The sequence below is a fragment of the Pygoscelis adeliae genome, unplaced genomic scaffold (assembly GCF_000699105.1).
Source record: "Pygoscelis adeliae isolate BGI_AS28 unplaced genomic scaffold, ASM69910v1 Scaffold270, whole genome shotgun sequence".
NCBI lineage: Eukaryota > Metazoa > Chordata > Aves > Sphenisciformes > Spheniscidae > Pygoscelis > Pygoscelis adeliae.
This window is the reverse complement of record NW_008823916.1, coordinates 2,851,959-2,879,384: the sequence shown is the minus strand read 5'-3', so window position 1 is coordinate 2,879,384 and position 27,426 is coordinate 2,851,959. Positions and strand designations below refer to the sequence as shown.

The following is a 27,426-nucleotide window of genomic DNA, read 5'->3' as shown; positions in this document are numbered from 1 at the left end:
AAAAAAAAAAAAAAAAAGAAGAAGAAAAGGAAAAAAAGCTTTAATGAGAACAAATGGTAACTCCAGCCTCGAGAAAACACACAAAACCGATGGCGAGAGGACGAGAGAGGGAGAGACCCAGGAGCATGGGAGTGTGTGTGCACGGGAAGGCAGCAAGCGGGCGATGAGCGATGGTGATTTTGGCCTGGGGGGTGCCGGGGCGAGCCGGCCCCGTGCAGGGGTGAGGTATTTCTGAGCAGAGGCAGGGCTGCGTGGAGGGTGAGGTATTTGGGGCAGATCTTGTTAACCTTTTCCGATGGCTGTTGGAAACCAACTTTTTTGCAGTAGTAAAAAAAAAAAAAAAAAAAAAAAGAATACACAAAGAGAGACTCACATATAATTTTTTTTTTTCCTCAAAAAATAAAATCCATAGTCCATATGAGACATGAAAACTCCAAACAGGCACTGAAGCGTTTCCGATACAGTACAGCTCCGATTACATCAATATTATTCCTTATATAGAATTAAAGATTACCATAATTATCCTCTTTTAAAAAAAAAAAAAAATCCTCCAAATTTACATATAGAGACTAAATTTCTACAAAACTTAACAAAACAAAACCCCTCCAAGCCCGGCTGGGTTCTGAAACAAGGTACCGTCATGTCAGTCTTGACAGAGGGGCCAGGCAGAAGGGTTGCAGAGCTGGGGTTTAAATACGAGCTTAGACCAGGGAATCACTGCACGCATGAGCTGGCACGGATGCGTGGACAAGGCGACTACAGCAAAACTAGTTACATGACAACCGACTCAAAAGTAGCTCGCTCTGAGGCTCAATGCTTCCAGACGAGCTGTATCCCTCACTCCCCTCCCAAAGCGGTGAAGTGCTGATTAATTAAAAAAAAAAAAAAAAAAAAAAGCAAATTTGCTTTTAAAATATCCTGTAAGTTATTTTGGACACGCTTTGAGTTGTTGCACATGCTTGACATCCACGGCGATTAAAGGAGCCCTTTAAAGGTGACTGTTTCTCTGATTTAGCTGTAGGTCGTAACCGTCTCTCTTCCTACAGAGATGGTCCTATGGGCTTTTTTTTTGGGTCTGTGGCAAGACACTGTAGCACCTTCACAACCTTAAATAGTTTAAAGTCATATATATAAAATAACACACTTTTTTAAGAGCACCAGAGATTTCACAGTGAGAGGTAGAAACAAATCAGACAAGCCCATCCTCTCTCTCTATTTTAGCACCAATCTCTTCCCCTCTCCTTCCATTCCCCCCTCTCAGCTTCAGGACTCTCCCCTACCCCAACACCACACATGAGAAGGGACGTTGATTAAACTCACCCATGGAAGGAGGTTTGTTTTTTTTTCCTGTTTTTTTTTTTTTTTTCCTTTTTCTTTTTGCTTTAAATAATATAATATATATATTTTGTTTCTTCTAATATTGCACATCAAAATGCTTCCGGTACACAGAGCAGCCAGATTCAACTTGCAGCTCCGCCTGGGAGACCTGATGCGGCACGTGGCCATCCAGAAGGCGACAAGCTCTGAGGGGGAAGCTCTATCTTTTAATTACTTTTCAATGGAAAGAACATTTGGTAACTCAGGAACCGGGTAAGACAAAATGGGGGGGGGGAAACAAAGAAAACCCACACGCTGCAAGTTGCTTGAGGTTTCTCTCAATGTTTTCTTTGGTCATGGAAAAAGCTTTGTGTGTGGAACTGCTTGCAACATCTAGTCCCCTGATCCCTTTTCACTGTTCGCGTCCCGACTGATACCCGCTTCCCCTACGTCCTTGTTATTCCTCCTTTCAACAATCTGCTGAGTTCAGTAGATCACGGGTTCTTTGAGACCTTGAGCCAAAGGCTAGAGCAAGAGTTGACCCAAAAGATACAGCCCAGCTGTCCTTGCTGCGGAGAGGTGGGAGAGCCTGTGTAAAGACATAGGCCAAACATGGGGTCAAAGCCTTGGAGCCCGGTTTTGATGGCTTTGTTCAAAGGAAGCACACGGGGCCGACCTCGAGGTGATATTGCTTTCCTGGCTCGGATGGGGGAAGGTTGTAGATGTTGACAATTGGCAGCTGCTGAGGGTCCTGTGTCCGAAACGAAAAGAGAGTCCGATGCCAGCGTCCATCCTTGATCTGTGCAGGGAGGAGGGACAGAGAAAAAGCTGTTTAATTGGGGGCGAATCCTGCTGGAAAGGAACACGTTTCATGAGGTACAAGCTTGAAAAGCCCTGCGTGAGACAAGGGGCGGCCCTTTGGGCTGAGCGGGTCTGGCGTGAGGCTTAGAAAGCGTTGGGGGGAACCCTTTCCCCAGGTCGAGTTGATGGAAACCGAGCTTGAAAGGGCTTCACCAAACACAAGCTCCTAATGCGGTGAACCCAAAATGCAGACGTGTGGCTACCGACAGCGCGACATCAGGCAAGAGCCGAGGCCCCCGCCTTCGGGCGGCCATTCCCCCTTCTGCCGTTTAACTGCTGCTACATGTGACACGTAAATTTGGAATTTAATCTTTTGCTTTCTATTTGAAGGCCATCTACTTAACAGGAGCCGCTATAGCACCCTGGACTGGAAAGTTAAAGTGGTGAACAGGTAAACCAGACCCTTGTCCCCCTTTTTTTTGTAGAATAAGAAGCACAGGTATAACTCGAGCCTTGTCGCGTGCCCTGAGTGGGTTCGGCCTGGAATTTCTCTCCACCTCTCCCCTCTTTCGCAGCAACATACCTTGCAATCATCAGCTGCCACTTCTGGCCTGAGCTGCCCGTCTGCCTCAAACATCTGCCCGTTCCAGGCCCTGAAGCGCACGGCTTTTTTGGAAGGTTTCTCGGCTGAGCCTTCCCGCCAGACGGAGGTATTCAGGCAGTGGATGGTGATGTGCTGCACCACCTCTGAGCTCAGGAGGCGGAGGAAGTTCATCTGGACTCTACCGATGTCAAAATCCAGCTGTGAAGGTGACAGAGACGTTAGGGCAACCCCCCTGCAGCGGGGCTGGAGGGAGCTAGCGGCAGGGTTAGTGCAGGATGTGACAGCAAAGGTGGTCTCTGTACTCTGCTTAAGTCTGGAGGTGGCCATGCACGGGTGTCCAGAAGTGGATCTGGCGTGAGTATGGGCATAAGGGCCAGATGCCAAGTCAATCTGGAAAGTTTTCATGAGGGCACAGCAGGTTCTTTATTTTTTGGAACAAACTGGCAGGTCCTTAAGTAGGAGGAAAATAATGTAAACTTTGAATTCAATACACGCTTCTGCAAAGCAGCAAAGCAGCAGGTTCTACTTCATCTGCAGATGAACCCACATATAGTTATTGGTATTTTTTGGTACAGGTGCTTCCTCAGGAAAAATCCGGTAGCATTAACTTCACTGGAAACTTGTATATTTAAGCTGACCTCACTTTTTCAGGTGGCAGAAAACAAAACGCAGGAGTGACCTGAACGTAAGTTAATTCAACAAAGCATTTGGGAACAGTGTGTTTGCAAAATTACTGGCCTCTGTTAAGGTTATGGGTTAATTAAACATTGCTGGAAACGTACTGTTTTGTCTTGACAAGAGTCAACAACAGTCTTAGGTATATTTTTTAACTGCATGAGACAGTCTTGAATGTTACAGCTACACTAACTGCCTCGAGGAGAAACCAGTGTGCTATGTCGTAGTGGTCACCGTCCAGTGTCCTGGGACAACACACCCCTGGGTAAATATTTTGTAACAGTAGTGTGGGAAATGCCATGCTGGGGTCGAGCTGTGTGTACCTTGGAGACGGTGATGGGGCTGAGACACGTCTGCCCACCATTGGTGAAGTTACAGATGACCTGTATGGTGTCTGAGGAACAGCCAAGATTTGGGTCAATCCAGTAGGTACCTGAAGAAACGGATGATTTGGGGATTAACAAGGACACTTAAACTTTTCTGTGAATGAGAAAAGGAAAGTTTTGATTTCTGCATTACTGGTCCCAGGGAAGGAGACCTGGTTGGGCCTCGTGAAACGGCCCTATGGACAGCCTTTGGACACTCAGGGCTTCCTACCATCGTTCATCTTCTGTTCACAGTTCATGAGGTCTCGACAGATGCGTGCAGGGTTTTCCTTGGTTCCCAGGGGTCTTTTGATGCTCTGAATGAGGTTGCTGAGGTAGTGTAGAGTCTTAAAGATCTCCCCTCCGTGGTCCAGCATGAGAAGGTCTGGATGTTGGTAACCCTGGGGAGAAAAGGAAGCAAAGTCAGGTGTGCCTTGGGGGGGCACCAGGTGCTGTAACCGCAAGGGTTTCTGCTTTATCTGTGGGATAACTCAGTGGGTCAAAGACAGGCTGTGCTGGCTGGGGTCCAGTGAGCTACAGCCCTCGCACTGTCCTGAACGGGACAATCTCTGAAGTGCTGGCAAAGTCATGATGGCAATGTCATGAGGCCTGAAGCTTCAAAAACAAGTTACACAACAGAACCACATCCTTTAATTAATCCATGAGAACAGCAGACAAACCAGAGCTTTGTGTATATAAACTTCAGGCACTCAGAAAGAACAAGCAACGCTGTGACCGTTCCCAGCCTACAGCTCCGGTAGCGGAGTGAGTTCAAAAGTACCCTCGTACCTCTGTCTTGAGCGCGGTGTTCGCGTCGATTAGTGTCCGGAAAGCTGCCCCAAAGCCGTCTTGTTGCTAGTGTGGGGTGAAAAAGATGGTAACTGAGATGATTGTTAGAAGCTGAACATGCCCTGATGCAAGCAAATGCTTCTTGGTCTAGGGCTGCGATTCAAGCGTTGCTTTGCTAACACAGCATCTCTTGCTGGACCTGAGTGTGTGTCTCCAGGGTCCCAGCAGCTCTTTCTGGATGTTCCATCAGCACCCTGGCTTTGCATGACTTATCATCATCATTAACAAACGTACAGAAAACAGCAACTTACAAATGAGGCTGGAATTCCTGGGGGTCCCTAGAAATCAAAGCAAAAAAGGGGCATCAGCCAGAAGGATGGGCAGTCACTATTGCAAAGATATTCATTCATGTCCTTTCGAAATCCTCTTTCCCCTGGAGTCCCTCAATGCAGACGAGTGAGAGAGGCAACAATGCCGTCTCTATAAAATACTTGGAGATGGTTTGGACTAAAGCACGAGAAACACTAGTCCATTCACACACACATTTTTGCATACGAGGAATGGGGCTAAGCTATAATTTCCAGTGAGTGAGCAGTCCCTCTGGAGAGTATCACGGCAATAATTTTAGCTTGTTTCAATAATGTCTTTGAACTCTTTCCACATATACGTACCGGAGGGCCAGGGTGTCCGCGTGGGCCTGGAGGACCCTAAAGACAGAGTGGCATCAGTTAGTGAAATGTCTCCAGTTTGTATTTCCGTTTCTCACGGTTGTCACCAGCATGAATCTGTTCCCTGCTGAAATCCTCCAGATTTTTGACATTTTACAGCATTGTCTCCCTCAAACCCTTCAGGAGACAGGAGGTGGCCCCATTTCCTCCATCTCCCAGCTCTGGGTGCACCTGTCTGCACCTGGTCCATTCCTACTGCATCCCTTGTTCCCAGCCCTTAGCTCCTTAACCATCATTAATGCCGTATCTCCAGGTACTTATCACATTCCCCGTGTACACAATTACCCACCCTGCAGCTTTACATTTGCTAAAAGCAACTGTTTTATTTAAATACAAGATATTAGTCAGAAAAAGTGATTTCAAATACTTACCCTCGGACCTTGCAGACCCTGCAGGAAAAAAAAAAGAAAAAAAAAAAAGGAAAAAAGGAGGAAACTGTCAGAAGATGCTCATTAATAAACCAGAATCTCCCTGTACAGCCATGTGCTTTTCCCAAGGCGCCTGTGCAAGGGCTGGGTGCTGCACTGGAGGGACAGTGAAAACAGGTGCCCAACGGTGTCTGGCAACGGCAGAGAGGTTATTGCAGCAAAGGATGCTGATGGCCCTGACACCAGCAGACACTCGCTCTGGGGCTCAGGTCCCCACCAGCACGCTGTCCTCTGCTGTGCCCACAGAGCTGGAAAATGGTGAGCAAGAAGAAACAGAGGCAGCACCCTGGCTTGTTAGAAATGTGCACTGGGATTTTGGGTATCTGTGGGGCGTTTGCTTATAAGAGGTCTCATGTGAAGAAGGCATGAATCAGCCTTCTGCACTAGCCACACAGCCGTGTTTGCTGGGCTCCAATGCCCGGACCAAGCCCCCGCGTGCAGAAACAACCACTGGTCGCTAAAGGAAGCAAGCCAGAGAGCAGGGGGACCCGCGTTATGGGTAACGAGGAGGATGATCAACACATATCCAGTATACCCCACACATCCCCTGTATGGTGAGAACGCCAAGGAGCTATGAGAAGGTGTAAAAGTCCACCAGAGCCCCCGCAAGAAGGGGACCAGAGGAAGAGCAGAAGGTGAGAAGGTGCCCTGGCACTGCTCCCCCAGCTGTGGAGGCTGTGCCCGGGCAACGCTGCTACTTAGACAGGTCCCGTGCCCCTGGCAGGGACAGCCTGTGGCTTTTTGAGCTGCCATTCACTGTGGTTTGTTCCTGGAGACACCACGGTCACCTGTAAAATGTTAGCTGTCTAACTGGGTTAAGTAAGTGGGAATTTTAACAGCAGAGTGGGTGTATATGTGCACACGTGGATGTGTGTGCACATAGGTGTGTGCGCATGTGTATAGCTGTGCATGTCTTGCCCTCATGGGAGCCTGATGCCACCACACTGAGCCAGAGCCCAAGCGGGTGCAGCGGAGCCCAGCGTGACTCTGGGTTGCTCAAAGAGAGGGACCCTTTTAACGGCAGGACGCACCCAGGGGTGCGGACCAGCACTTACCATTTCTCCGCGGCTGCCTTTGTCTCCCTTGGGCCCCTGTTAAAGCACACGAGGTGGCTGTCAGTGACTGTTAGCAAGCTGCACTGCCTGGATGTGTTGCCACCCAGAAGCTCCTTGCAAGGACCCAAGTGCATCTCTAAACAAAACAGCTCAGGTTGTCATATTGGCCCACCCATTCCGAGGGAAAAAAATAGCCATTACTGGATGTTTCAGCAACGTCCAAGTTCATCTTACTGGTTTTCATCTCTGCCAGTAGCAGCCTCTGTACCAAACTCTGAGTAACTTCACGCTCATGTTTTCATGAAGCACTGATCTGAACTTTAGTGTGTTCAGCGCCTTTGGCGTTTTGGGGCAGGCAGGGATTTTCAACACTTCCCAGAATCAAGCTGTTCCCAGTTCACATTTATCAGTTTTTCGGTTTTTTTTCCCCTGTGGTTTTTTGCTCCCTCCTAGGCCAAGTTCTTTGGAAAATCTGGCAGCTTGCTCTTGAACAACTGCAGTAACATTCTTGTCTTCTAGTCTGAGCCAATCTATTGAAAAACTTGCACTTAGGTAGAGTTGCTCCTCACTTTTAAGCTAATAATCTCCCTGCAACTATATATGCAGCCAGAGACTAAACCTGCACTTCTCTCAAGCTGCTCATCTTAAAGACCATTTTGTTTCCCTCATTACAGCAGGACTCGGGATTTTCTTATGCTGGCCTCAAGCATCTTGGATCTCAAACACTATGCTCTTCTAAAAAATACAGGCAGAAGAAAAAGCAGATACTTACTGGGCTTCCCATGGGACCCTGAATGCCAAACGGACCAATAATTCCTTCTTTTCCCTAGAAAAGAAAAGATATGTGTGAACCATCACGTGGGAGCTGACGGTCGCTTTTACCACGGCAGACTCAGTAAAGACACCGAATCTCTTTGCCGCTTTTCAGCAACACGATCGTGGCATTCGCTGTAGCTGAAATAAAAAACTGTTTCAAAACGCAAGTCCAAAGACACACGCCCTCACAGTATGGCTGTCACGACCCATGTAAAACCTCAGAAATTCCAGAAATAGAAAGATTTCAGTGTAGCTGGAGTGGTCTGTGCAGTGGTCATGGCAGCATGACTGTCTCCAAGGCAGAAGAGACCCGTGCACACATGGTTACCTACAGATGTGTTCGGGTGGCTCAGAGGTGGTACCATGGCTGTGGCTTGTCTGCCAGGCACACAGTGAACAGTGCACTGTGCTCCTTACAGCACCCTGTAGCCTCACAGAAATAGATGGAGGAAGGAAGAAAATCTTCCCAAACCAAACAAACTGAAAAACCACTCACCATGAGACCAGGCGGCCCACGTGGTCCCTGAATGCCTTTGAAACCAAGGTCTCCTGGGGGCCCCTGCAAGCAAAAATGAGACGCCAGGTCCCCTTAATAAACACAGTCCGTGTTTATGCCCTTGCTTACAGCTCTGCTGCAAGGACAGAGGTGCTGCCTCTTGTATACAGGAATGGGAAGGTCCAATTTTTAAAAAATCCTTTTCCCACTCCTGTTTTGCAAGCCCTTTACTTTCTACAGAAAACAAACTGGTCCCCCTTCACCAGGAAAATTATATGCTGATAAAATGAGTCTAAAATTTCAAATCAAGGCTCTCAACATTAGGAATGCATATCAGTGTCTCGGGTACGGTCTGATGACTGATGCTGGAAATACAAGCCTCTGAAAGACGTTCAGGTGGGGAAAACAGCTCCGGGGTCTATAGGACAGCCCTTTTCCCTCTACTGGCCGCCCATTTTAACAGGAATAAGCTCCAACACAGCGTATGTAAATGCACACTCATTTAACAAATGAAGATGCATAAACTAGAGAAAGTTGGAATCATGATTCAATTTCAATAGTTTCTGCAGAGCTGCTATTAAAGTCTTTGCGACAAGTATTGCATTGTCCGTCCCCAGTAAAGAGAGACTAGAAAGCCAACTGGTCACAAGACAGCCTCTTACCTTTGGCCCAAACATGCCCCCGATCCCTGGAAATCCTGCCTCGCCAAAGTCTCCCTGCAAATAACAGCCAAGACAAATACAAGAACAAAGAACAACAGTAAGTTCACATTGAATGGCTGGTCACTCGAAGACACGCCAAGTTCAGCAGCTTCAGAGAAAGAGAAATCCATTAGTATTCTTCAGCCTAAGCAGGACTGATGAGAAAGAAGTATGAAAGAAATCTGAAGGAGGAATTACACAAACATCAGGCTAGAAGCAACTCCAGAAGATCTCATAGACTCGTAGATTACTACTACTCTACTACTCGTAGATCTCCTAGACTAAGCCTTTTTGCCCCCCAAGTGGGAGGCATACCTACACTATTTCTAGCAGATGCTTGTCTAGCTTGGACCACAGTCAGCAGAAGCTGGATGGAGAACATCTATTCGGAGACTGATCTTGGAAGTTCATGCTGCAAAAAACCAGCCTCAAAACCATTTAAAACAAGCTCTTCTTTTATTTCTAATACCAACTGGACTGACCTACTAAGGGATAATTTCAAACTATGCTCATTCAAGCTGTCAAAAAAGTGCATGTTCCTACAACATAACCTCCTACTCAAACCCAGGAAAATCCCTAATTCTTTTCCTATTCAACCCTGCAGGGATTTTTGCTCAATTTCTTAATAAAAATAATAATAAAATATTTGGAAGGCCATCAAGCTTGGATTAGCACATAGCATGCACTCTGAGAATAAAAAAACCACACTGGGTAGCACGGCCTTATATAAACACCCTCATTTCACCACGTTTGAGATGTATGTCCTTTGATATTTCTGGGCTTCTCAGATGTCAAAATGCAAAATGATTCAACATTAAAAAAAAAAGGGTCAGAAACATGCACCAGATGATTCATCTACAGTCTTAAGAACATCAGAGATGGAAAAGGCTTGTTTGGACTCTCGGCAGGACTATGTGACCCATGCTGGATTGTACTTTACGGGATGTTTTACAACGTCTTGTTCAGCCCAGTTGTAAATGACTCAAGCGATGGGGTTTCCACCACCTCTATTACAAGGCTATTCCAGAGTCAGGCTAGAGACATCACTGTTAGGAATTTTTTCCTGCCACGACAGTGAGAAACTGCTTGGCAAGAAAGGGCTTGGTTGGACCCGGTGGAGCGTAAGAAACTTTCCAAGGATACAAATTGATTTAACTGCCCATTTATGGATCCCGGAAAGGAAAACTGCTACTAACGGAGGACTAAGGTCTTTCCTGCATTAGGAGAACCAACCAAGCCCTCCTTCTAGAGGAATTTCGGGCAAAAGTAAATGGGAAGTCAGAAGGGTTTAAATGCCATGGAGTCATCTCAGCTAAGGGGACCTGATCACTAGTTATGCAGCAAGGTAGGCAATGGCAACACTGGGCAAATGAACCTGCCACTTGTGGACACAAGAGGCAAAATGATATTGTTGTTATGTTGCTGGCTACTATCTTTCAGCTTGAATACTGCCATCACAGGGTTTTATATAAAATCTACAAACAAGTATATTTTAATTGAGGTAGTTGGGGTTCATCTTGTCCCTTGTTTTATATTAGTCCTAATCTCTCTTTTCCTCATGTTAGTTTTACATCTGTGGCCTAACTAGACCCTCTGATGGTGGTCCCAATCTAAATAGCTTAAGCATTCTCAGTGTAGCCTCAGGCTGATAAAGGATGACGCATCAGCGCTAAACTGGGCAATCCCACCAGCACAATAAATAAAAGCAGTAAGGATTAGGAGCCTGCCTTGGAGACAGGTGTGGGAATTTAACTTCTGCTTTGACCGAGGGCTCTCGGTGTTTCTCCCACAGTGTGCGCTGAGCTCGCAGCTCCACCGCCCTCAAAACTGCAGCAATGACGCCTGCTCCTGCACCTCCTGCATGTCCCAGTGGAGCTACAGACCCTCCTTTGCACCTTTTGGATGGCTTGGAGTGCATAGTTCACCTCCTACACTCAACACCTCCCACAGGCTCCATGCACCGCTCTCATAACAGCTCTCATCAAAGACACTGCTGAGGGGTGTTTGAGATGGCTCTGCAGCCTGGCTGCCAGCATGCACTACAGCCTTGCAACCACAGGCACGAGGATGACGTGAACAGTCATGCTGTCTTGGGGAAGGCAGGCGTGGATTAGACATCTCTGTGCACAAGCGAGCAGTGAAGAGCAGGGAAGTGTGCACGCTGGAGAGAGCTGTGCCGATGCTCCTGCACTCATGCACAAGCTGGTTATGGGTTCCTGTGTAAAAGACCCTCCCAGGGTTCACCCTGCTATCCCAGCCTGTGGATCTGCACCCTCTCCTGCAGGAGACAGCTTGGAGTCAGGTCTGATCAGCTCCGTTCATCACTAACCGGCTGTCCTTTGGGTCCTGGATCGCCGGGGCTCCCTGGAAGGCCCGTTCCTCCTGCTGATCCTCGCTTCCCTGTTTGGCCAGTCTGTCCAGGCAATCCTCCTTCACCCTAAAAATAACAGAATTCAAGTAATTCCAAAGGACAGGAGCTAAATATAATAACACTCAGGCGAAATAGCCATAGATGGAAAGCTGGAAAAGAGTGGCTCATCAGGATAAGGAATGTGGTTTCATCAGGAGATGCCTCAGGTCTGCTCAGGCAGACTGTTGCAGGACGCACAGTGTGTGAGACCAGTGATGGGCACCGCTGCATCCCCTCCTGAGCTTCACACAGAGCAGGAGCTTCAGCAGAGCTGTACTGCCTGCACCGGGGCTAAGGACAGCACGGGGGTGACTTCTCTTTGCACTTCCGTATGTTGTCTGTCCTGCCCTGCAGTTTCTCATAATCTCTTCCCCCCGGAAGGCTACCAGTTGATGATTAAGCCATCTAAAATGTTGAAGACATGCCAAGACTTCAGCTGGAAGACTTCAATCCAGAGGCTGCAAAGCCAACATTTTCCCCAGCACCAACTCCATAACTTAAGGAGTTACAAGAGAGGGGCTTCCGAGACCCAGCACCACACTTTGCTCCCCACCTCTTGCCCTTGCCAAGCGCCAGGAGGAGCACAAGCCTCAGTTACTCGATCTTGGGCAGACTGGGAGAGAGAAGCAAAGGCGAGAGCAAAGAGAGCCTAGGATGGCTGAGCAGCTGGAAAAGGGGCAACAAATGTCCCTGTAACCACGATATGAGTCTGTCATAACGACAGAAGGGCCTTTCAGTCATTTCTGGTAACAGCCTGTTATTCTGCCCAAGGCAGCTGGAGGGCAGCAAGTGACAGTTTAAGAGTGATGTGTTATGGGAGGCATCATTTAAATCGGACCTGATAGCCTCTCCAAACCCAGCTGGAGTCTTCCGATTTACAGAGTCTTTCTACAAACAGCTGAGTTGCTGGTGGTCCAGTTTAGACCCTGTGGGCAGCCTGGACCAGGGCAAGGACCAGGAAGAAACCCCAAGGTCACTAAAGCAGCTTGTCCCTGCTTCCACCCAGAGCGTTGTCCAAGCCCATACTGGTTCCAGCTGTTCCAGTCCAGTAAATATACGCTAAAACACAAGCGGCACAAATTTCCCTTCAGCAGCTCAGGCCTCGCAGGGCAGCAGCTAGAGGACACCTGAATCTCCCATGGAATCATCCATCCCGGACGAGCAGTTCCTTTGCAGCTTCTCCAAGGCCATGTTTTTTTAGCCAGGTTTCCAGTGAAAGAAGGCTGAAGTGTTCATAGTGTGGGTATGTGTATCTGTAGGCTCCTGAGCTCAGTGAACTTTGATGAAGGAGGAAAGGTCTCTGGGACATTCAGCTGCTGTGAACGTCATGAAAATAAATGGATGGATGGATGAGGAGAAAGACCTACTGAGCCTCTAGCTCAGTTAAAGATGGCAGCAGGAGTTGAGACTGTATTAGACCTTGGAGAATACAAGCTCTAGAGACAACAGGCTCACAGACTGGATTGCTCGTAGCAGTATCTTAGGGAGTCAGAAACTCACCTTGAATCCTGGTGGTCCCTGTGCTCCAGGGAGTCCTGGTATGCCAGGGTTCCCTCTTTTGCCTGACATCCCTGTCACACCTTCTTCCCCATCATCACCCTGTTCTCCCTAGGAAAGAAACCCAGAAGAGGTTATGAAACAAGATGCTCTTTCCACCTCTGCACAGCTTCTGGAGGGACAGGGGAGTGGTGTGATTCTGCCCTCAGCAAGCACCATGCATCTAGGCATGGGTGGATTTGCAGAGATGTATATAAAAGTCTGTGCATGCAAGTATCTGTCAGGCTAGAAACACCGGTTTATTTACAGACTTGGCCATGCAAAGGCAGCTGCTGCCTCTATGTGCTTGTAAGATATGAAGAGGAGCATATGATCCACTCTGGGTACATGTAAACTGGAATATCTATAGCTGGACTACATCCATTTCTCCTGTGCTACCTTTTAGTTTTCCAACTCCCAAGCTACGTTTGCTATTGATGCTATAAGGTTCCAATTGCAAACTCACCAGCATCCCAGGCACGCCATCCTTCCCAGGCACTCCGTCCACTCCGGGGGCACCCTCTTGACCCTGCCTTCCCACCACTCCTCGAGGACCTGGTAGCCCAAGGATGCCCTAAAATTACAAAGGTGTTAGTGATGGAGCTCCCGGACAGCATTTGCTGGGCAGAAAATTGAATTTTTACCTACCGGTGAGCCTCTGCTCCCTGCATTGCCCCGTGCTCCTTGCTTTCCTTTTTGACCCTGCAAGTAAAAAAAGACAGACATCTAAAATTGCAGCAGTTCTAGCACAGCTCCACTTGGGAGCCTGACTTCAGGGTGTGCTTTTGGATAATAGTTTGAAGGAGTTTTATAAAAAGGAGATTTATAAAGTCAGTTGCTCCAACACTGGGGAATGAATGGCTATTTGGTTTTATTACAAGTGATTCTTCGTATGTCTTGAGAGTCCTAGGGCAGGAATGAATAGCTAGAAGGCAAGGACCTACATTTTTCCTAATACAGAGCAGATGAGGACAAATAAAGCAGGATGAACTCGAGGGAGGACTCAGTGCACTGGCAAACATTAGAACAAGATGCTTAAAACCTGCATCCTCTGTCAGTTCATTGACAGCACAGTGCCGAACTAAGGACCCAGCAAGTCTTCTGCAGGACATTCAGTAAGAGCTTTTCTCTGCGAGGTAGTTCCCTCTGTTTTGGAAAGTTCATGGAAATGAAAAGGGTGTCTTGTGTCTAAAATTTGCAATGCTGCTTTGTGAATAAAGACATAAAAGAAATACTCCTGAGGTTTCTTAGCTGTAAAAAGGATTAATTTCTGCAGAATGAATGGAAAACTCGGCCTCATCACCTTCACTAGGGCTCTCTTAGTGAGGTCATGTACTAAAGCACTTTTAAATTGAAGCACTGCATGTTCTGCGCATTGTTTCTCCATCTGCAGAGGACCAGGCAGGCCAGTTACATGAAAGAAATACTCCTGGGGGTGCTTTCTCTGCTATTCATTAGACCCAAAGGCAGTTCCAGATTGTCCATCGATGGGTAGAGTTTATTTATCTTATCGCCTGGTACGCTTTTTGCCAAGAACACCTACTGTAGGTTAAACTATCTTCTGCCATTACCCCAGCAGGGTCAGATTAAAAATCCTGACATCTGCCAAAAGGGAGCAGGAATTTGCTGAGTATTGAGGTCACATACTTATGTTTTAGCAAATAAAGTCCCTGATCTGTGAGAATAATTAGCAAGCTGTCATTATAGCTAGATGTGGAGGTAGGAGTAGGTATGAGGTACCCCAATGAAGGACCCACGTGTGCTATGTTTTCTTGCTCAATAAGTGCAAGAAGTTAGAGGGACTTTTCCAAGAAACATAACTGCATGGATAAATGGACTCCAAATCTGGAAGGTTTCAACTCAGAAAAGTTTATGGTTCAAGTGAAAGAGAGACACTTGTGTAGCTCAGACCTCCTTAGAGACAGACGAGCCAGCTGTGGCTGGAGGCACCACAAACAGGGGTATGGGAAAGAGACACAACCCATGGCAATGACTGAAGACCTGCCCAAGATTCACCCATCGTGCTGGAGCTGTAATTGTCTTGATCTTCTCCAGCTCCACAAAGCCAACAAACTATTGGGCTTGGACACTCAAATACATGTTTACAGCCCTCCCACTAGGTTCTCCACAGTCTTTCAAGGCGTAGACCATAGGCCAAATCACACATGCTGGGGAAAAACATGAGAGTCCTCTTAATTAGAAATTTTCTTTAAACTTGGGACACTATAAATCCACCCTGCTGAAACCTACCACATCACCTTTGGATCCCTTTGCTCCTGGCTGGCCTGGTGGTCCAGGATCCCCCTACAAAACATAAGCAAGAAAAATCTGCTTGAAATTCTCTTCTGGCAGTATCTTGCATGAAGTACGAAGAACAGCATTTTTTGTGCCCTAACAACGCTGACCGTATGGAAACAATTCAGGGAAGCAGCCTGTGCTCAGACAGGCCTCCTGGGGAAAAAGGAGCAAGGAACTGTCTCTAGAGAGCATTTAACAGGGTGTCAATTGGGGAAGAAGCAACGCTACCCCCTCACTTGGGTGGTGTTTGTATTCACGGAAATCATTCACTAAATTCCAGATGGCGCCTGGAAAACAGTGCTGAGAAGTGGGCAGGAAGGAGCCTGTTTTGAGAAAGGTATTGCAGAAGCTACGTGCAGAACGAGTAGTTTATACAGTGACTACATCTTTAGTGTTGGTACTACCTCCCTTTGGCATGCTGCAGCCCTTTCCTTGGTTTCATCACACCTGCAGAGCTCTCCTTCTTCAGCTTGTTTCTGAGCCACGTGTTTCTAATGGCTCTTTACTAATGACAATCCGAAGCTCCTGCTTCCATCTGAAACACGGACATCTGAGGGGCTTCCACCCCTCAGAATAAACTACATCCACTGGGGAACGCAGCAGCTCTACCCATTTCTAGGCCATATGACAGAGCACTGAAATTCTACCCCAAAATAGAATCTGTTGTTCCTCCCAGCAGCCCTACGAAGAATGGGAACTGATTCAACTTTATTTCCCAATAAAAACTACATTTAATGTGCTGCTGCACTCACAGTTGCAATAGTCACATATACAAATTAGACGCTGCCGTGTATAGCTACGGAATAAAAAGTCCTTCCCTTAAATTTGGATTTAATTTAGTCTTTCATAAATGCACTGGTTTGAGAGGAAACACCATGCAGGCAGAATAATATGGTCTCGCCTCACACTGGACCAGCTCTCACCAGCAGCATGCCAAATGTATCATTTCCAAGCAGACCCTTCCACTGTCATTGTCATCTCCCACTGCCCATCTCCTAAGGTTTCTAGTCCTTCTGGGATCGTTCACAAAAGACAGTTTTGGAGACAGGCTTCTGGGAGTGCCCCCTGTTCTGTCACCCATTTATTGGTCTCAACATGTGATTCGAAATGCCCATTCTATAGTCCTGGCTTATGGAAATGCACACATTGCATTTGACAGCTCACCACACATTCCTTACTGCAGCCCTTCCTATCTTCCTTCCTTTTTGCATCTGTTTTTCACATGCATGTGACATTGGGTAGCTTACAATAAAGCAGCATCTCTTACAGGTAAGCCTTGCTGTCCAGGTTTTCCTCTTTCTCCATCAAGCCCTTCTTGACCCTTAAATAAAAAACAGAAAGGGAACATGTGTTTGTTCTTGGGTACTTTTGTGGCAATGGGAAACAAAAATGGATGTAACGTGCTGTATGGGGCAGAAGAAGATATACATATCTGCATTCTGCTAATATAGAAACGTTGAAGCTTGTGGGTAGCGTACATGGTCCCATGGATATGCATTGGAAAGAAATAGCTAAGAGGAACTGCTAATCACCACCTAAGCAGTAAAGAAGGCTTTCTAATGTGTCCCTAAATACACACAGCACTAATGTAAGTGAACAGTTGGAGACTGCTGTCCTACAAAATAAGGCAGCAGCACTGCTACCCTGGTGAATTTAAACTCTTCTGTACATTACTGTAATGGGTCGCTCTGACCAACTGCTTTTGGATGGAGGTAAGACTTAGTCCATAGAGCCTTTGCAGATCAACACCAATCAGCTGGAGATGTCCTGCAAAGAGGGCATCAGGAGCACAGGGGAATAATTCATAACCCTGGTCTTGCTTTTGAGAGAAATCTTGATAAGATTTTGGAAGCTTCCAAACCTCCAAGTTAACAGAGATCTTCCCATGAAAGAGTCTACAGCCATGGGCACATCAGTCTGGAGTTTTGTCCAGCATTGACACGACCTCTCTTGTACACATCTTCCCCAGGGTATTTCCTTGATGATTCACAAATACGTCTGATGAGATGGTCCTGCTCATTCTTTCAGTCTAGTGTGCTCAGGCAGGTGCACAGCATGGTGAGGTGCTGACCTGCAGGACCTACATCTGCCTTCAGCAAAATTTTTACCACTTTAGGTAAAGATATCTGAATTACTCCTTGTTTGAAACACAGCCACGTGCAGTGGTTGACAAGGGACAACAGTAGGTTATGAATCGTGACTACTGGGCAAAGGGTAGACCTTCTGTGGTCTGATGCAGATTGGAAGCACTTCCCCAAGACAAACATTTCTGAATCGTGTATTTGGAATAAGACTCACAGGATAACCAGGGTCTCCAGGCTCCCCTCGATCACCTCTGTCACCAACGGGGCCCTACAACAACACAATAAAGACTTAAGGTGGATGTAAACAATCTGTCATCTGCACTATCTCAATGCCTCGTGCATGTTCTACAAGCAAGGAAGCAACCCAACCAATCCATCTGCAAAAATCAGGCCAGGATTGATTAGAGAAGGGATTTAACATCTTACTCTGTCTCCAGGTGGTCCCTGTGGGCCTTCTACCTTCCCATCATCACCTTGTTCTCCCTGTAAATAAAAATGCTATCATTAATATAGACAGAAGATTATACGGCAGATGCTTCTGTACAAACCCGATCCAGTCCTTCCATATCATGGGCTCCTAAGTCAAAGCTCTGTTGAATTTACTAACTTTTCATCCAAAGAAAGTCTAAACAATTTTTTTTTTTCATTTCACAGCATGGAATACACTGACTCTTCACATTGCTTTCCTGGTTTCTTTGGTGGTTGTTTCTGCCTGGTCTAACTGTCCTCCCTAAGGAGCCAGGTGCAAAGGGTTATTTTCAACAATTCCTAAAACTAAGCAAGAAGCATGTAATTATGACAGTATGGGAAATAGTTCTCTGCCTCTGAATTTTATTGCCGACAGTCAAACCAAACTCTTTAATCAAGCATTTCCCCACCCTCATTGAGTGCCTGGGCTGTCATGGGAACAAGGGTGGTCTGGGTGGGCTGCCTGGTTGTGTGCCACTATTGTGGGCTTGTCTTACAGCTGATCAGGTGAGAGGGTCAGCCCCTCACACACTCGCTGTGTGAGCAGCTCCACTCGTCGATGGGATGCTCCACAGGAAGAGCTCAGAGCTCATGGTTTGGCTGGTAGATAACATCACCCAGATTATTTATAACCGAGGTCTCTCTAAAACATCCACAGAGAGATCCCTCAAGACTTAACACAGACACTATCTTTTTTAATTCTGTTGTATAAGTCACTCAGGGTCATGATGTCCTATTTTCTCTGGAGTCTAGCTCAGAGATGGCTGTTTCTTTGCTCCCTGTAGAATACAGCTACATTCCGGCTCCTCCAGTTTTTGGCTACTTCATATCACTGAGTCTCTGGCACTCCGGCTCCTTAGGATGAACATGTCTCAGAGTTCCTTTCATGTTGCAGCTACTGGAGAGAGGAGGACTGGGGGGTTCTGGCACAGTGGAGCTGCTGTGTTTGGAGTGCTTGGGGTGCTCCTAGAGCCTTGAACATCCAAATCTCCATAGCTATGCAAAGCCAAGTTTTCAACAGACTTCTGTAATTCTCAATGATTGCATCAGCCCTTTCTGGTGTATTTACGACTGCCTTTGACTTTCTGTCTGGGCTACTCTCATCTGTTTGAGTTGCAGCTGCTGATAGTAAGGGTGCTTGGGCAATTTCTCAGTGGTCCTGCCCCTGGGAGAAGGCATTTGGGGTGCTTTGCTGTATGTGATGTTTGGTAATGACACACCTGGAGCAGTGAATAACCCTCAGTGAAGAAACTCAGATAGTGGAGCCAATAGCTTCTTTTCTGTAGGAACTGGGTCATGGCTTGGAATCAGGGCCGTGCCACTGCTGAGAGAGCCACGCTGACCCACACTGACTTCTCACGGGCTGAGTACCAGTATTGACATTTACAGCTTGGTAGAGCGAGGCTCAAGATTTGACAAAATCTCTTGCAGTTAACCTCAGCAGGTAGCAAAGAGCTCAGTGCATCTCTCTCCGTTACATGCTTGACGACAGTGACATTTTCTTTCTCTGCTGCTGCGACATGTGTTGGATGAATACTTTTCATATATACTCGCAGGTTATGGTTATACTGTCCTTAAGAGATCGTGTGCTGGGTGGGGAACTCCAGCATACTTGTCTGGGGTTTTGGGGAAGTATCATGGTAGAAGAAATATATAGGGAGAAACTGTGCCAGGATGGCTTGAGAATATAGTACTGAGCAATATGGATGGAGACATTTGGGTGGCAGAGTAGAGAGAAAGGAAAGTAATGCCTTACAGGCTCTGCCAACAGTTTCCAGCACTACTGAACTTGCTGGTTGAAGTCAGCAGCAGAATACCTGGCAACTGGTTTGCTTTCTAGCCACTATCAAAGGAATGTAAGCTAGAAGGGAAACAAACCCACCATTTCTCAAGTCTCAGGAAAAAAAAAAATCCAAGTGTACGTGTTACTATGCAGAAGTCTTGGCACCGATCGCTTCTTCCCAAAGAGGATGTGAACACCTTGCCATTTGGGAGTGATGAACTCAAAGAAAGCTCATAATTCTGGGGACCCTTGAAGAGCATCAAGACTCACAGACTTTCTCCCCAAAGCTGAGTTGTGGCTTTGTGTCCCCTTGAGTCTAATTCCCACCTTGTCATTTGTCTTCTGACTGAGAAAATCCTGCAGCCTGAGCAGCTCTAGGCCTGCAAGACTGAGCTCCTCCAGGACTTCCTGATGCCTCAGCTGCTCAAGAGGGAGATGAAAGGTCTGCGCTAATTCTTCGGAAAGTTGCAGTGAAAAAAAGTTAGAGTAAAGGGCAGCAAAGTAAACATGTTGGGATACAAATGGAAAATGCATGGAGAAGGGGGAAGGCTTGTTGTTGTTGGCTTCTGTCCCAAAGTGAGATACACCAGTTTGTAATTTTTAAAAGGATCCCATCTGGACTGCTTTAAGCAGCTGCCAAGTGCAGGCGTCTGCTCTGAGCAAGGCCTCTTTGAGGAGCTGTAAATGTATTAAATGCAGCGGAGTAGCTGGCTGGTATGGCACAAGGGAGCTGGATTCCACAATAATGTCTCTCACCACGCTGCTTTCTTCTCTGGAAAAGGGAAGACCTTCCCCACTGTTATATGTCCTCCTTCTTCAGCACAGCTAAGTTTACCATGTTGTTTAAAGCTCACAGAGCAGTCACAGTCCCATTTTCGTTTCTTCTTCATTTCTCAGATTCAGGCTTTCATTTTCATGTTTGCATGTGTGTGCGAGGTTACAGATGTCCGGAGGGAAGGAATCTGTCTATCTTTAGGCTGGGATCCAGGCAACTCTTAGGAGGTAAGAAGGAAGGATGGGTAAGAAAACTTAGATGCAAGACTTCTGTGGAGCACCTGGATGCTGCAGGAAACAGTGCTGGAGGCTCAGCACGCGATGCTGTGCTCTCCTCGTTCAGCTGGAGTTGCTCCCCAGCAAGGTGCCAACAGGCCCGCTGACCTTCCAGGAGGACGTGAGTGAGATCCGGCTGTCAATGGTCATTAACAGATCTGACTGTTCTCAGCAGGATGCATTAGATGCTTTGGTGTCTTTGTCAGGCTTCAGGTTGAATACTTGCATGCAGAATTCATTTTATCATCAGTGGTCCTGTGCTCTGATGACACAAGATCCATGTTATCTCTGAGGGAGTGCTCTTCTAGTGTCCATTTGCAGAAGAATATTTTGTTGGTGAAGGGGAGAGTGCTTCACTGAGCACTTCAGATTAATAATTTGGGGACTATTTACTACTGAAACGATGGGAGCTTTCAAGAAGATGGCAACTTTAAATATTTTAAAATAAAACAACAACCGCAATTTAAACAACAGAGATAGATACATATCTGCGCATCTCTTACTCCTTCTGCTGTAAGCCCAATGGCTGATCTTGCTTTTGGCAGTCACGACTCACAACTTTTTGCCAGGATGCTCAAGTTTCAACAGTGGGACTGTGAGAAACCCCTGGCCAGGCTCTCATCTGACAATGTGCCTGGTCGCGAGCTCTCGCATTATTATCCTGGGCTGGTTGTGCTTCGTTACCACTTGCCACTGCCTGCAGGGCCACTCAGCAGAATACACCTGAGGAGGAATGCTGAAGTCTGGAAGAGCAAGAGGTGCAGCTCGGGAAGTGGATGGGGCAGCATTAGAAAGGCTGGGGGTGGAGAGGAAATTCAGCAAGGCAGTGATGGAGATGTGGAGCAGCAGGAACATCACCCAGCTGTTCTTCCACGGGTGTGTTTCAGCAGCAGGAAACGAGGGGAAAAAGCAGCATGACCATTGTTCATCCCCAAAGCAAAATTTCTGAGGCATGTGAATATCTTAGTGGAACACAACAGTTCGCCCTGCCCCACTGACTCCTGGCCACCGGCACGGAGATTCACTGCTGCACAAGGAGTCTCCAGGCAGAGCACAGAGAGCGGCGTGACCAGGGTGTCCTGACACCCAGGAGCCTGAGCTGAAAGGACACATTCAAAGCCCCAGCAAAGACAAGCCCTTGGGATCTCTGTCTCACAAACTCTTTTTATAAGCAATGAAGCTCCTGCTTGCACACGTACAGCTGCAATCACACCTGTGTGCAGAGGGAAAGCCAAAAGCTCTCTCGGCGATGGGGAGTGGAAAATGAGAGAAAAGAGTTCACGCATCTTTCCTCTTCATGGGGACCCCACGACTGACCAGTCCCAATTACCATCACTTCCCTTCCCACACCGAGGGAGGGAGCATCGCTGCCGCTACTGAAGGCACGTGAGGGGCTCCAGCAGCATTGCGAGTACAGCCAACGCCAGCTGGGCCGTCCTCGGAGTGCGGAGCAGCCAGCTCTGCCGACAGGAAACCATTAAAGCGTGAGTCACTTCTCCAGCCTGAACTGGTTACGGCCGTGCTGACTCAGCAAAAGGGGAAAAACACAAGGGGAAAGCCGCCGTGGAAAGAGGGCTCTGACTCAGGCCAGCTGCGGCGAGGGGGCTTGTCGAAGGGTGGGAGGGCACGAGCGAGGTAGGGGGGTGGCAGGCGATGAGGAAAATGGAGCAAGGGCAATGGAGAGGAGACCAGTTCTGCCTCGCTTACAACATGCTACCGGCTGATTTAAGCGCAGATGGGCAGCTTGCTGAAGATCAGCAACTTTGTGCAGGGTGACTTGATCACAGAAAGCTACTAGTCTGATTTCTTTCGGCTTGGGAATTGAGCAGAATTTCTGCAGATGCAGGAAAAATGTGTCCCCAGAACACATGCCGGCTGGCTCAGCCACCGGCACAAGGGCACGTGGTGTCTGGAAAGCATGTGCTGGTGGCACGGGTGTCCCGGCACTAACATGCAGAAGTAAAGCTGCAGCAGGAGTTATGTAGGTGCTCGTGCTGTAGAGGAGGCAACTCTGCCTCTGCCGCAGGTAGAGGAGGAGAGCGCAGATGCATGGATGTTATGGCAGAAGGGCAATCATCTCTACATCAGCTCAGCTTCCATGCCAACGGAAGACGAGATGGCTAAACTCTGCAAACTTACCTTTTCCCCCTTTGGCCCTGGTGGTCCAATTGGCCCTGGTGGTCCTGCATGTCCCTGTGGAGAGCAGACAGCGTGTGAGGAGACAAGAAAGAGCTGTTTGACTGAAGGTCTTCCCTGGTTTCCTGCCAGCTCTCGCAAGCCCTGTGTTGTGCATCCCAGCTTCGGAGGGACACATGGGTCATGGCAGAGATGGACCAAATGCATCTGGAGAAGTCGTGATGGTGCAAATGGAGACTAGAGAAAGAACTAAACTGAACTCAAGATCAGAAATAAATCATAGTTTAAGAATGATTTCGCATCCTGGAGTGGCAGTTTTGTTGCATTTGAGAACAGATAGAAGCTGGAGGATGAAAATAAAATCCTTACCTGGTAACCCTTTAAGCCAGGTTCCCCTTGAGCACCCATCCTTCCTGGAGCACCCTGGAGAGGCAAGCACAGAAAGCACCGTGAGAGTAGCCCGTGGGTATTACCCCACAAGAAGAGGATGCACTGGGCTATGCAAAGCAAAGCTCAGCACCACATGGGAGTGTGGCCACCCATTCTCCTGGCCACCGGTGAGCTTCGCTGCAGCCATCTGAAATGCTCTTGCTTGGCTTTAACCTCCTACACATGGAGAGTGATGCTAGAAGTCCATTCTATGTCTTTGCCAGCCTGTAGCAATAGGTTCCCCACCTCATTCAGATTTGCTACCAGAAACGGCTGCATAGTGTGTGCTCTTCATCTGCCCTTCTGGACGTCTTTATATCCAAATTAGCTTTGTGCTAGGAAGTCCACCAGCAAGACCATTCTCATGCATGACCTCATCCTAAACTGTTGGGAGGAAACCTTTCGGTGTGGGTTCTGAGGCCAAGAAAGGAGTTTTCTGGGTTGTCATGAGGGCACCGCAAGAGGTGTTTATTGCATCTTTAGCAGACTGAACAAAAGGGTTTAAATCAGATCATCAGATTAAAGTGAATTGCAAACGTTCCATATAATCCCATTTACTGTGGAAGAAGGCCCTTTCCACAAGACAGAGACATGTTCAATCCAATAGACTGCTGCTCAGATATTGCTTTGCTTCCCTGTGAAATAATCCATGGAGGCTTCGCCAAAGAACGTGAAAGGATGATATATGGGGAAGCCATAATTTTTAATGCAGGAAAACACTATCAGCGAAACCGTTACTCCATCACTCATTTGCTACTGTTCTGAAACATCACCGCCATTCTCGGTTCATAAATAACTCCTGCTTTTTCACTAAGTTCTACCAAATACAGTGCAAGAAGTTTCCTTACCAGCCTGCAGTGCATGAGGAGGTACTTATTACTTACTGCTGCTGTCCCAATGCATTTATCATCTCATGTGCCTAAAGCAAATTAACTTTCTTCCCTCTCTGCCATACTATTGTTGTTCTCTCTGAAAGCCTCATCTTCAAGTCCTCAACTGAAACCCTTTTCCATGCTATATTTCTTCTTGCTGCAAGTGTTTTAGATAAGTAGATCAAGAGTGGGTGTAGAAACAGGGCAGAAGTCCAAGGCAGAGTTCCTTAAAACAACACAGTTTTACTTGGAAGCAGCTCTTGCCATGAGTGTGCAGTCTCAAAGGGAAAGATCTTAGCAAAAAATAGCTTATCAGCTCGCTCCCTTCTCAAGAAAAGTCTCCAATATTTCAGCCCATCTGGGGAGCTGTGAAGAACCGCCACGATGCAATGTGAGCTGGGTTCACGGGGCACCAACACAACCACCACTATGGAGTCTCTCCTGTGCTGCTCAGAGCAAGCGTTAAGCTGTTTTGGTCAATTAAACCCATGTAACATCATTTCACTTTCTGTGCTCTGAAGCCTCTGTTGGGCTCTCTGCTTCATTCAGGCCTGTGCCCACCACTGCTAGTCACGTTTCTGCGTGTTTTGTTCAACCATTTGCAGAGCTCTTCTCACCATAGGTCCCAGGGTACCTCGGGATCCTTTAGGGCCTTGGTTCCCCTTCGGCCCCTCCTTCCCTGGAGATCCTGTCTCGCCGAGCTGCCCCTGGTAGCCCTTGCTGCCCTGCAGAACAAAAGCACTGACATTAATGTAGGGCAAAACTGCTTCTACAGATAAATATCAAAGATGAGCAAAGAAAGGGAGATCCAGAGCAGGAGATGTTATCAACGGGAGAAGTTCCTACCTTCTGGCCAGGCTTGCCCTTTTCCCCTTGTTTTCCTGGTTTCCCTTCTGGTCCCTAGGAGAGCAAAAAAAGCTGTTGGAATGGGAAAGCAAAGAAGTCCCATCCCAACCAGCCACTCCCAGGCCACTTCCCTGGTACACTCAACCCTGACAGCGTCCTCACCCATCCTATCCTACCCCCATGGGAGCCAACAAGGAGGCGAGGAAGTCATGCAGGTAAGGCCACGATTCACAGGTACTACAGCCGGAGTATGGCTGAGTTTGTTCTTGAGCTGCTCCAACACATGGAGGAGAAGGAAACCTCATTGCTTAAAGGTGGAAAGAACTCTGTGCCCTGGTGACTATAGGGCAACATGGCTGAAAGGTGATATTTTTCATCTTCAGATCACATGTCAAAGACAGGCGGGTGATGGAAAACTGTCATCTGATGTGTCCATCTGTCCTTGAGGATGCAAAAGAGGGATCTCAGAAGTGCTCCTTGAAGACAGCACCCGCTGAACTGAAACATGGTACCTGCCCAGCCACTGCTACAGAAAGGGCTGAAATGTGGAAAACACATTTACCCTGGCCCCTACAAAATGGCCTGCAGACAGAACTGCCATCTGTGCACCGCTGCTTTACAAACAGAGTTGTATCTTCCACTATCAACTATCAATACTTTTTATATAGTTTTAGGATACTGGCAGTGGAACCATTGCCTCAGTAACAATTCTCCTTATTTTTACCTGGTAAAAACAGGCAGTGGTTTCATTTTCTACCTACCTGCCATGCACAGCTTTCTGCTCACAGTCCAAAACCTTCCCTCTATTTGTATTATTATTACTGCAACACACAGAACATAGAAATCACAATATACTGATCAGGCACCTAGAAACAGAGTGGGATGCAAAACTTCAGGTGCGAGCCACAGCAATGAGAGACAGAAACGCTGGCCTGCTTTGTGCACCTAGCATGGGTGCCTCACAGGCAGCAGAACCTGCCGCCCCTCCTTGCATGCACACAGCAGAAATTAGCTGTGATGAGCAACTAAGTATAGCTCACTCTCCTTAGGGAGGCCAGGGAGTTCATTTTTTCAGTGTTTGACCCCGTTGGCTGCAAGGCAGACAACATATTTTGGATTTGACAGAAAGAAGCAAAAGTATCATTGAAGAAAATAACTCATGCTTTTTGGCAATTGTGACAAACTTTTCAACAGCATCTACACACCAGCACGGCATCTCTCCCTCTGCTCTCCCGCCTCCCACTTAAGAAGGTATAATTTTCCGCACCGTTGATGTTGCAGTCTCAGCTGAACAAAAGCAACTTCTAAAGCTAGCTGTATCGGAGGGTTTTCACTCTGCTCTGAAACACGGGCCTCATAAATGCCTGCTCTTAACACAAAGGAGCAATTCAGACTTATTATAGCCCTAAAGAATTGTGCCAGTTCTTCACTTCCCCAAAGGGAATAACTCCATTTTACCTAAGTCAAACATTTCAAGAGCCCACCTTGCCAACACTATTAGAGCTTCACAAAGGACAGGTCCCTTCTGAGGAGTACACGAATCCTGTTCTGTTGTCTCTTCCACACTGATCGGGGGTTTTGTTTGCTATTTTTTGCTTCCACTTTCCAAGAGATCACTTTTGGAATTATTTTCCCACAGACACTGAGCAGCCGCAATACACGATGAATTGTGGGTGCCAAGCCTCCAGCGTCACCCACGTGATTTACACTTTTGACAGGAGCACAGAGAAATCCTCACCAATGAAAGCACCGGCCTGGGAAACGGCCGTCCCCAACCAGCTCTGCAGCTAGCTCACCACGGGACCTGGTACCAGGTCCCTCAGCTTCCCCACGTATCGGTTGTGATGTGTGTAGCGAAGTAGCAATAACGCTCGCAGACCCTGTTCTGCAGCAATACCGTCATGCTTAGTGGCTTGAAAATTTGGAGAGTGAATAGTGGAATCATTCACAAAAGTTTACTGTCAGAACAAGACGTGAATGAATAAAGACAGAACTGGGATTTCTAATTAGTTGCACAGTGTTTTTCCATCAGTCTCCCTGGACTGTGCACTAAGATCTTTTGGAAGCACGGGCAATAGATGCTTCTTGCAAATGGGAGAAAGCCTGTTTTAAGCTAAATCTGTTCCTGGCCCCAGTGATGGCCAAGCCCTTGATCTTCTCCAGCAGAGTCATTTTACACACTCAGATGTGCTCCTGAATTGCTGTGCTGTAACAGCTCTTGAAACAAACACTTCCATGTTCCGGTTCCATCCCCAGGATGAGGATGCATTACACTGTCTGTAAAACATGCAGACACCAGTGCATTGATGAGATGTACCCTTTTCTCATTGTGCAGGGCAGATGGACCCCATTCACAGGGGAGGTCACGAGGATCTCACAGCTACTTCAGAAGAGTTTGAAGTACAGCCTGGCTCCCCCCGCCGGGATACATCTCCCATGGAAGCAATGAGTGAAACCTGCTTCTACCCTGCACTGGGAAATGTCTTTGCTTTTTGAGAAGACAGGTTCAGGTCTTAAATCTTCCCATCTGAGAAACAAAATTTCCACACTGCTCCTAAAATCTGCCAGCATTCAAGTTCATGCTTGTACCCGCAATCATGAAGTACAGATATAGAGTTAGGTCATCTGGGAGAGAGAAAAAAACAAAACATAAACCCAACTTTGACAGTCCAAGCCCTGCTCACAAAAATAAACTTAATCCACAGAAGACTGTGCCATGTTCAAACAGGGTCTCAACTT

The 27,426-nt window shown here is 47.3% G+C and overlaps 1 protein-coding gene across 1 annotated transcript in view; it reads right to left on the bottom strand.

Moving 5' to 3' along the window:
* Positions 1-1,969: 1,969 nt before the first annotated feature.
* Positions 1,970-27,426, bottom strand: part of COL27A1 (collagen, type XXVII, alpha 1) — a 162,211-nt gene continuing 136,754 nt past the window's right edge. The window contains exons 38-61 of the mRNA XM_009319352.1: positions 24,688-24,741; positions 24,459-24,566; positions 22,910-22,963; positions 22,544-22,597; positions 17,530-17,586; positions 17,318-17,371; positions 16,287-16,340; positions 14,972-15,025; positions 13,370-13,423; positions 13,188-13,295; positions 12,686-12,793; positions 11,105-11,212; positions 8,737-8,790; positions 8,075-8,137; positions 7,535-7,588; positions 6,763-6,798; positions 5,651-5,668; positions 5,223-5,258; positions 4,863-4,889; positions 4,552-4,617; positions 3,995-4,163; positions 3,721-3,830; positions 2,702-2,920; positions 1,970-2,116 (exon numbers count right to left, since the gene is read on the bottom strand). Of these exons, the coding sequence (XP_009317627.1) occupies positions 1,970-2,116; positions 2,702-2,920; positions 3,721-3,830; positions 3,995-4,163; positions 4,552-4,617; positions 4,863-4,889; positions 5,223-5,258; positions 5,651-5,668; positions 6,763-6,798; positions 7,535-7,588; positions 8,075-8,137; positions 8,737-8,790; positions 11,105-11,212; positions 12,686-12,793; positions 13,188-13,295; positions 13,370-13,423; positions 14,972-15,025; positions 16,287-16,340; positions 17,318-17,371; positions 17,530-17,586; positions 22,544-22,597; positions 22,910-22,963; positions 24,459-24,566; positions 24,688-24,741 (1,866 nt within the window). The remainder of the gene's footprint in view (positions 2,117-2,701; positions 2,921-3,720; positions 3,831-3,994; positions 4,164-4,551; positions 4,618-4,862; positions 4,890-5,222; positions 5,259-5,650; positions 5,669-6,762; positions 6,799-7,534; positions 7,589-8,074; positions 8,138-8,736; positions 8,791-11,104; positions 11,213-12,685; positions 12,794-13,187; positions 13,296-13,369; positions 13,424-14,971; positions 15,026-16,286; positions 16,341-17,317; positions 17,372-17,529; positions 17,587-22,543; positions 22,598-22,909; positions 22,964-24,458; positions 24,567-24,687; positions 24,742-27,426) is intronic.